Source organism: Primulina eburnea, chromosome 14 (assembly GCF_022965805.1).
Source record: "Primulina eburnea isolate SZY01 chromosome 14, ASM2296580v1, whole genome shotgun sequence".
NCBI classification, from domain to species: domain Eukaryota; kingdom Viridiplantae; phylum Streptophyta; class Magnoliopsida; order Lamiales; family Gesneriaceae; genus Primulina; species Primulina eburnea.
Window position 1 is genome coordinate 9,087,284 of NC_133114.1, and position 9,806 is coordinate 9,097,089.

The 9,806-nt window shown below is 38.2% G+C and overlaps 2 protein-coding genes across 3 annotated transcripts; one reads left to right on the forward strand and one right to left on the reverse strand.

Annotated features, from left to right (window-relative positions):
* The first annotated feature begins 322 nt into the window (after window positions 1–322).
* On the forward strand, window positions 323–2,232 carry LOC140812510 (uncharacterized). 2 transcript variants are annotated; one of them, XM_073170791.1, is made up of 2 exons: window positions 323–1,125; window positions 1,213–2,232. In XM_073170791.1, exons 1-2 carry the CDS (start codon window positions 717–719, stop codon window positions 2,217–2,219), a joined length of 1,416 nt encoding a protein of 471 aa, XP_073026892.1. In that variant the 5' UTR covers window positions 323–716; the 3' UTR covers window positions 2,220–2,232. The 2 variants fall into 2 exon arrangements, with proteins under 2 accessions (XP_073026892.1, XP_073026891.1); XM_073170790.1 differs by having other exon boundaries at window positions 323–550; window positions 689–2,232.
* A 3,912-nt stretch (window positions 2,233–6,144) lies between these two features.
* Window positions 6,145–6,648, reverse strand: LOC140811143 (ferredoxin-thioredoxin reductase, variable chain-like). Its single transcript, XM_073169016.1, has one exon. It carries the CDS (start codon window positions 6,646–6,648, stop codon window positions 6,145–6,147), a length of 504 nt encoding a protein of 167 aa, XP_073025117.1.
* Between the last annotated feature and the right edge of the window lie 3,158 nt (window positions 6,649–9,806).

Below are 9,806 nucleotides of genomic sequence, written 5' to 3' on the forward strand. Positions count from 1 at the left end.
TTAATATCACATATTTAGATGTTTGCATTGCTTTCAGCTGCGCATTCCTGTCTCATTTCCAAAAGCGTTTTACCTGTACGACATCTAGATATCCATGCAGAGCATAACAAGAAACACAAAAAATAATTGGGGATAATGCCATGCTTTTCATAAGCTCGTCACAGACAACATTTTCCAAACAGAAGTTGATCTTTAATCATTTACACGGGTTTATTTTGTGTTGAGCGCAAAGCTCATTTGTCACAAGGGTGGGTGAGCAAAGATATGATACAAAAAATATATCTGACGAGAAAAAATTGAAGATGTTAAAAAGCCATTTTTAGAGAGATGTGCTCTCCCCTCTCACTAGGGAAAATGGCGATTATTACGTTTCTTCATCGTGCTTCGCGATTTCTTCGATTTTCTTGGATTTCTCTTCGTTGATAAATCTGAGGCCTCGTTACTGCTTTTATCTTCGGTTTCATATTACATCTTGGTTCTTAGTTTGCTGTGGATCGTGATACCATTCCACGCCTTTGTTATTATCGGGTTTGCTGCTGTTTCACTTTGAGTGAGATATTCTTGCTGATTTCCAATTTCTGCTGTGTGTGCTTTTTACTGTGGATTGGGCTGCTTGGATTTCACTTCAGATTGGGATTATTGTGGATTTCCGATTTTCTCACAAGTCGCTTAAGTGCTTTTCTTGTAGCTAAAGTGTTTGTGAAATTGCCACAAAGATGGGCGATATGAATACTGATATTTCCGCAAGTTCTGGTCAAGCTTCACTGGTTAACTCGCAACTTCCTAGTGGTTGTAACAGTGGGCTAATGGGTACTAACACTGATACTATGAATCATAATACCACCAAGCTCAACGATGGGAAGAACCCTACACCGCAGGTTCCGCGTGGTAATGCTGGGGTGATTAATAAGCAAACCAGGGCTTCATATGCTAGCTTGTTCAAGAATAATAGAATGGCAAATGCTGAATACAAATTGGATTATGTGGATACGGGGTCCGACATGCTGGAATTCGGATTGGATGATATTGATTCTATTGAAAAAACGTATGGAATTTGTCTACTTGGGTATGTTATCAGTGGTAAGCCTCCTACTGCTGCTTTGTTTGATCTGGTACGACGTTGGGGTAAGGATATACACTTTCAGACTCATGAGAATGGATGGATTATTTTCACTTTCCCTAATGTTGAAACACGTGACCGTGTGTTGACAGGGGGATCTTATATGGTCTTCGGCTATCACCTATTTCTCAAGGAAATGCCGAGATGTTTCAGATTTCGTGAGGAGGACATGAAGTCATTGCCTTCATGGGTTCAAATACATGGTCTTCCGCCGGATTGTTGGAATTATGCCATCCTTAGTAAAATTGCTTCCAAAGTAGGGAAGCCAGTCCACATGGATATGCTTACTCATGGTCGTAAGAGAGTCAAATATGCAAGGGTGTTGGTTGAATTAGAAGCAGATAAAGCCAAAATCAATGATCTAAAGGTCCGACTGCCATTTGGTATCGTGGATGTGACACTTGAATATGAACTTGATATTAAATTCTGTGAAACTTGTCATCGTGCAGGGCATATTTCGACTACTTGTGTTAGGAATTTGAATAACAACAACGCTAGTGAAGGTATTTCTGATGATAAGATGGTTCAAAATGGCAAAAGAAGGAGGTCGGCTAGTGTGGTATGGAAAAATGGGCATTCGAGAGGAAGATCTAGGATTGGAAAAAATTACCAGCATGCTCCTCCTAGGCCGGTGTCTAAACATCAAAGTTTACCAACTGATTTGGGGACTTCGAGTAAAGGCGCTGGTACATCTTCTAATGGGAAATTGATGCAGCAAAATGAAACAATAGATACTTCACATTCCAACCGAGAGCATGGCACTGTGCATGATGTGGAAACAGTCGCTAATGATAAAGGAAAATCTCCGATGGTTTGTCATGAAGATGCTAATGGAGATGATATTCCTTCTGAACCAGATGATTTTAAGGTTGTTTCGAACAAAAAGAAGAACAAGAAAAATAACAAAAAGAAGAATGGTGCGAATGCCACATCACAGCAGGAAACAGCGAAAATTAATGCCGAATTCTTCAAAGGTATGGAAGACTCTAGTTCTTGTGATACGGAGTATGTTAATCTTGGTGATAAAACTTCGAACAAGAGATTCGTTGGCAATCAAGAGAAGGGGCGGCAACCCGAAATTGCCTTCGGTTCCCAATGAAACTCGCATGTTGGAATATTAGAGGTTTACACAAACCTCTAAAACAAAAGAGTGTCCAATCTTCAATGGCCACTCATAAGTTAGATATTTTTGGATTACTTGAATCGAAATTCAAGGAGAAGGAGTTGATGGATTTTCTTCGCATTCGAGGTAAAGGTATGAATTTTGTTCACAATTTTGCAATTAATAGCAAAGGTAGAATCTTCGTCTTGTGGAATCCACATACGGTTAGATTGATTATTGATGGTATTACGGATCAAGCGATTCATGTTACTGCAGAATGTTTGCTTACTTATAAGACATTTTGCATTTCTTTTGTGTATGGTTTTAATACGATTGTGCAGCGTAGAACTCTTTGGGAGGACTTGAAATCAGTTGGGCACAACTGCCGTATTCCTTGGATCCTAATGGGGGATTTCAATAATGTATTATCACAGTCGGAGAAGAAAGGTGGTTTGAAAATTAAGAACTATCAAACTAAAGATTTTGTTGATTGTGTGGCTTCTTTGGACTTGTTGGATATGAAATCAACAGGTTGCTTCTTCACTTGGTTTAGCCCATCGGTTTGTTGTAAGTTGGATCGTGTTCTTATTGATCAACGTTGGATTACTGCGAAATTTGAAGGGATAGTCAATTTCATTGCTCCGGGATGCGTATCCGATCACACGCTTGCTGTGGTAACAGTGATTGAGAAACAAAAACATTCTGTTAAACCGTTCAAGTTTTTTAATATGTGGACACTTTCTGATGAGTTCTTACATGTTGTTTCTAGTGGTTGGAGATTTCAGGGGCACGGCACGGCACAATACAGACTGAAGCAATTGTTCGCAGGCCTTAAAAAGCCACTGCAAAAGTTGAACCGTTACAAATTTAGCAACATTTCGGGTAGAGCAACTGCGCTAAAGAATAATTTGGAGAAGTTGCAATTGGATATGCTGCATAGTGGAATCATGCCACCAGATTATGGAAATGTCAAAAAGCGCACTGAAATTATGCTAGAAGCTGAACGTTTGTTCATTGCACAAAAAGCCAAGATCAATTATTTGAAACAAGGTGATCGGTGTACAAAGTTTTTCCATGATTTGATTAAGAGAAACAACAAAAGAAATGCAATCGGGTCTATCAAGAAGTTGGATGGCAGTACTTGCGAAGATTCTGATGATGTTGCTCGGTGTTTTGTTCATTATTATGAAGACTTACTAGGCACCAAAGTGGCCACTACTTCGCTTGATGAGGATATTTTCAATGAAGGTAAATGTGTCCTTGATACTCAATGGTTTGAGCTTGTAGCACCAGTTACAACAGATGAGATAGAGTTGGCTTTGCATGATATTGATGATGATAAAGCTCCTGGGTCAGATGGATTTGGGCCTAAATTCTTTAAGAGTTCTTGGAATATTATCAAGAACGATGTCACAGCAGCGGTCCTAGAATTCTTCAATCGTGCGAACATCCTTAAGCAGTGGAATCATTCTTTAATTGCACTTGTTCCCAAGAAAGATACGGCGGATTCGATCAAAGACTATAGACCTATATCCTGTTGCACGGTATTTTACAAGATTATATCGAAAATTATTGTGAACAGATTGCGGGGTATCATGGGAGAGTTAATTGATGGGGCACAAGCGGCATTCTTGAAAGGGCGATCTATTGTTGACAACATTCATTTGGCTCAAGAATTGTTCAGAAAGTATGCGCGGAAACGTGGTACACCACGATGCACTATGAAGATAGATCTAGAAAAAGCATATGATACCGTTGATTGGGGATTCCTCAAATCGGCTCTTGTATCTTTCAACTTCCCAACAAAGTTTGTTGATTGGATTATGGAATGTGTCACAACAACTTCTTACTCTGTCGTGATTAATGGGCAGTACCATGGCCACTTCCATGGAAAGAGAGGGCTACGTCAAGGTGACCCTCTTTCTCCACTTTTATTTACGCTTTGTCTTGAGGTGTTATCTCGCATGCTCAAAAGAATTTCTAGGTCACAGCAATTCGGCTTCCACCCGAAATGTCTTAATCTGCGGATCACACACTTAGCTTATGCTGATGACTTACTCCTATTCTCCAAAGGGGACAAGTGTAGCGTATTGATGCTTATGGATTGCCTTAACAGATTTGGTGACATGGCAGGTTTGCGTATGAATGCATTGAAATCTAACATTTACTTTGCTAGCATTGATGATATGTGCTGTCAGGAGATTATTCAAGATACGGGGTTCGCCATTGGCACACTACCATTCCGTTATTTGGGTGTGCCACTTGCGGCATCCAAGCTCCAAGCGAGTGATTATAATGTTCTTGTTGACAGGATTTCGAATAAGGTTAGGGCATGGCCTAGACACTCCTTATCTTATGCAGGGAAGATTGAATTGATTAGATCTGTGATTCAAGGTGTTGAATGTTTTTGGTTGTCAATACTGCCTGTGCCGTACTGTGTGCTAGATATGGTGAATTCTATCTGTCGTAAATTTGTTTGGCCATCTAAGCGCCCTCCAATTGCTTGGTCCATGCTATGCAAACCGATAGCAGATGGGGGCCTCGGGTTAAAGAACTTAAGGGCGTGGAATTGTGCTTTGCTTACTAAAACTTTATGGAATATTCACATGAAGAAAGATAGTCTATGGATTAAATGGGTGAACCACGTTTACAGTTGTTTTGGGGGAGTATGGAATTGGCAATGGCATAAGGATGTATCTCCTTTAATCAAGAACATTTTGCGAATTAGAGATGATTTAATACGGGTAGAAGGCTCGGTTGAGGCTGCAGTACATCGGCTAAACAGCTGGTTTAATTCACCACATGGGTTATCTAAGGCATATGAGTTTTTTGTTGATGCAAAGGGTGTTTGGCCGTGGAAGCCTCTCATCACAAAGAACTGCATACTACCGAAACACCGCTTTAGTTTGTGGTTGCTCGCACATGGCAAGCTGTTGACAAGAGATAGATTGGGGCATGTCTTGGATCAAAGGTGCGTGTTATGCCTCAATGATATTGAATCTGTAAAACACCTATTCTTTGAATGCCCTGTAACTTCGGGTATTTGGGATGCTGTTCGTGAGTGGTTGGACATGAAGAAGTTAATGAAATCTCCGGCGAGCATTTTACGAGCGTTCAGAACAGTGTATAGAGGCAGATCGGTACTCAACAAGATGAGGATAACTGCACTATCGGCCACCGTTTATCATATCTGGAATCAAAGAAATCGTCTCATGTTCGAAGATGAAAAGATGAGCGCAAATGATATTCTCTTCAAGATCAAATTACATACATATCGTTGTGTGCCGGAAGCTACTCATGTTTTATATGAGTCGTAGTATGATGTATTAAGACTGTCTTGTTTGATTCTGTTTGATTGTGGTTTTCTCATGGGGATGCCCAGCGTATCTGTATTGCAACTTTTTTACCAATTTTAATGGAGTAATTCATTAAAAAAAAAAAAAAAAAGATATGATACAAAAACCTCACCTCTTCATATGTTTATATTTCAAAACACTCCAAATACTAAAATCAATAAAGCCGGCATGCATTTAACTGCCAAATAAGGACTAAGGACAACTTGTGATACTAAAAATGCTCAACAATGGATATAGAATCTTCAAGCATTTAGAATCAGTAATCAACCTTCTTCTCAGAACAATCTTCATACAACACCTTCCTATTAACTTCAAACATCCTATTCTATCCTCAAGAGTAAAGAACAAATCCCCTGGAGACCGATAGGATAACTTGCAGAAAAACAGAGTAATCAATAACAGTTTATTCAGAAACCAAATCGGGTGTGTGCAAAAAATGAACTCGAGTAAGGAAATATCTACAACGTGTTGCAAAAAATATTACTTGTACACAAAATTATTACAAAGCGTCGTAGTTAATGTTCAAAAGAAAAGGCAAACGACGCTATTATCAAACTCTAAAACAATCATACAAGAATCTCAAACTCATCTTCCCTCAAGTGTGCAGTGAATTTAACCGGTTTACCGTCTCGCCCCAAAACCTGGTCTGTCTCGAACTCCACTTTATACGGCAAGTTTGCCGAGATTCTTTTCCCCTTGTGGAAACCAACATACTGCTTCAACACACCAACCATGCCCGTTAACTCAAGTTCAGGCAATTTCGGCACATGGTACACAGTGAGTGGCACCGTGACCCGGACCTTTGACCCCAATTTCGACTCAGCTTTCTTAACTTCCTCGTCATTTACACTACCGAAATCAAGAGTTACCGAATTTGCTATGGTGGATGAATTGCAAGAACCGGATGACGAGGGGTAATTATCAGCAATTGGGGCAGATTTCTTGGGGCGAAAACTGGGAAAAGGTTTCTTGCCCAATAAAAACTTGATCTTGGAGAAACCCACATCCGGATTCGTGATTTTGGAATCGGAAATGTTGAGAAGTGAAGAGAAAGCTGAACAAGTGGTCATAATTTTCTCGGCAAAATTAAGTCTTTCCGGCTCGCAGTGGATGATCAACAAAAGCAGACGGCGTGTGGTCGTTTTATGTGTATCAATGATCTAAAAATGGGATATTTCCTGCCGTTCTATCCGATTTATATGGCTGCAGAGATTTGGGACAAAACCGTGATTCTCGATTCCTCATACGTGAATTGACACGTAACTTATTTGGATCAGAAAATTCAAAGAAAATGAGGATAAATATTTTCCACTTCGTTTTCATTTTTTCAAAGTATTCCATAGATTAGCTAGCCGTTTAATTTTGTCCAAAGTATTTGTTCTAGAACGATTATGATTTTTTTTTTAAAATTTTTACGTGAGTTCGAACTCGATTCTTTTCAATTGATAGAGATTTATTTCATTTCACCTAATTTATTGTCATCATAGTCAATATGTTTTTCAGTGGAACTAAGTCAATGTTATTAGTATTTTATTATGAGTGAAAACAATGGATAAATGAATATTATTTGAACGTAAGATGTGACGATGAAATATGTATGATAAGAGGATTTTGATACAATTGAAATCAGTGGATACAATGAAATGAATGAATATTATTTGGTTCTTGAAATGTGACTATGGAATATATATATATATATATATATATATATATATATATATATATATATATATATATATAATATAAAGATGATAAATCGACATAGACAAATAATCAAAACGTCCTTTACTTTTAACTTTAAAATACTACTATTTTCTTCATAAACATTTTCTTCTATCCTCACAACCATCTAGCATAAAAATAATATTTAAAACCTCAACATTTAAAAATTTCAAATGTCTAAAAATCTATAAATCGTCAACCACAAAACCGTACGTCAATTTTAAAATATTCCAAAAACTAAACTCCAAAATAAAACAAAAATTTCTAAATAAATAATCCTCAAAATCTTTACGTAAAAACTTTAAATGCTAGTAAGTGCGGGAAAAAAGTCCCTCGGGAGTATACTGTGGGGACCCGGACTCTAACTCTTTTCTTTGGGATTAAACGGATCATTAATATAAAAAGTGGGTCAAATTTTCGCTTTTCAACATTTATTCTAATGTTGTATAAACAAGCATAAAGTCTTTATTTATTTTACAAACAGAAGGTACAAACATGTCTTGTTCCATCTATTCTCAACAACTAGTAATTAAATACAATACATATCAAAAGTACAACTACTAGTTCTTCTGCTATGCCCGAGATCACCACGCTATGTCCATCTCTCATCCTTTGCGTGACCCAGATCCTGCCCCACCTGTTGTTATGCACACATACAAACATAACAACAGCCAGAAACTCCGGTGAGAACAAATCCCAGTATAAACATGTATACATGCATATAATCAATCTAAAACATGCAACATGATATAATGAATGACATCCATATGAACATGCAATGCAATGCGAATCAAACCATGTCTGGACTCGACTCGACTAGAACTCTAGGGATCCCAGTGTGAATAAGACGTCAATGGCTGTCACCTACCCTCCCACTCGGGGTGACTGTACGTCTTATTCCTAGACTTCGGTCTGAGCTGTATCAATGACTGCAATAGGAGTCAGGGCTGCTCCTAAGCTGAGATACACCGAACATCTAGATATTTGACAATGGCTGTCAATGACTCTCCTATCTTAAATGCAATGAATATCAATCTGTAAACAAAGCATGCTCATATTCATATCTGAATATCACAATGATCTTATATGCTTGAATATAATTCTATAAACAATTCATAAACATGATACCATATACAATAATTCTAGTATGTGATTTTGGTTGGGAAACTCAAATAATATCTCATTTGAGTTGTGGCTTCCCAAACAAACATGGCTTATACCTTTCTTGTCGTAGGAAGACTCGAAGACGAAGCTGGCAAACCAAATCTGAAATGGAAATGTTGATACACATTCTATCAATCTCTAATCTCAATCAACACATACCCACTTAAATACTTGATTTCGGTATCCTTTCAACGGCATAATCTCCGTATTAAACAATCTATATCAATTCTCCTAATTCATAATTGATAACGGTATAAATCTGATACTATATTCCAGCTAATACAACCCTGAATTCATAACAATTCTATACAGTGTCCGCTCTTAAATCCGCTTACAATTATACGATGTCTAACATGTCAGAAACAACATATATGAATCATATCTGATTCCTTCAACATCATAATTTCAAGACATATCAAAACATAGTAAAACTTACGTCCACGTGTAGCCTGTAACGGTAGGAACACGATACTGAAGTCAGATTCAAAATCTGACGGACGGATCGAAATATAAAGGCGTAAGGATTTCTTCGAAAGTTTCTGAAACCTTTTCCTTTGATTCTTCCTCGTTTTCTGAGGAATTCTAAGTGATACACACACACACACACACATATATATATATATATATATATATATATATATATATATATATATATATATATATATATCCCATTGCATGAATACGAAACGTGGCTTATTTTTGTGAGTTTTGATCGGCGCTCGGGCGGTAAGAAAGTACCGCTCGAGCGCGGCACTTTCTGTCCCAGCATTTCCGTAATGCTCCTTGGCGCTCGGGCGGTCACAATCTACCGCCCGGGCACCACATCTTCTTCCCGAACATGCTACATTGGCGCTCGGGCGGTCATTTTCTACCGCTCGGGCGCCAATGGTTCTGCCCAAAACTTGTGTAATTTATATGTTTTGCCCAATCTGGTCTCGTAATGGTCCGTTTATAATTATCTCTATTCAAATTCACTAATCTCATAGCAAATTACGATAATCAAATTCTCGGGCATTACATTTCTCCCCCTCTTAGATAAGAGTTCGTCCTCGAACTCACAAGAAATCAATTAAATCAAGTGAAAGGGTAATGTAATCAAATATTAAATGAATACTCACATCATAGGAATAACTCGGGATATCTCTGTCGCATGTCTGCTTCTGTTTCCCAAGTCGCTTCTTCAATGCCATGACGACTCCATTGGACTTTCACTAGCGGAATAGTCTTCGTCCTGAGTTTCTTTTCTTTCCGATCAAGAATCTGTATCGGTTGTTCAAAATAACTCAGTGTTTCGTCGAGCACGGCCTCATCAGGTTGAATGATATGAGAATCATCAGGCATG

Coding starts and splice junctions, on each gene's coding strand:
- LOC140812510 (XM_073170790.1), top strand. CDS start 717: ATGGGCGATATGAATACTGATATTTCCGCAAGTTCTGGTCAAGCTTCA.
- LOC140811143 (XM_073169016.1), bottom strand. CDS start 6,648: ATGACCACTTGTTCAGCTTTCTCTTCACTTCTCAACATTTCCGATTCC.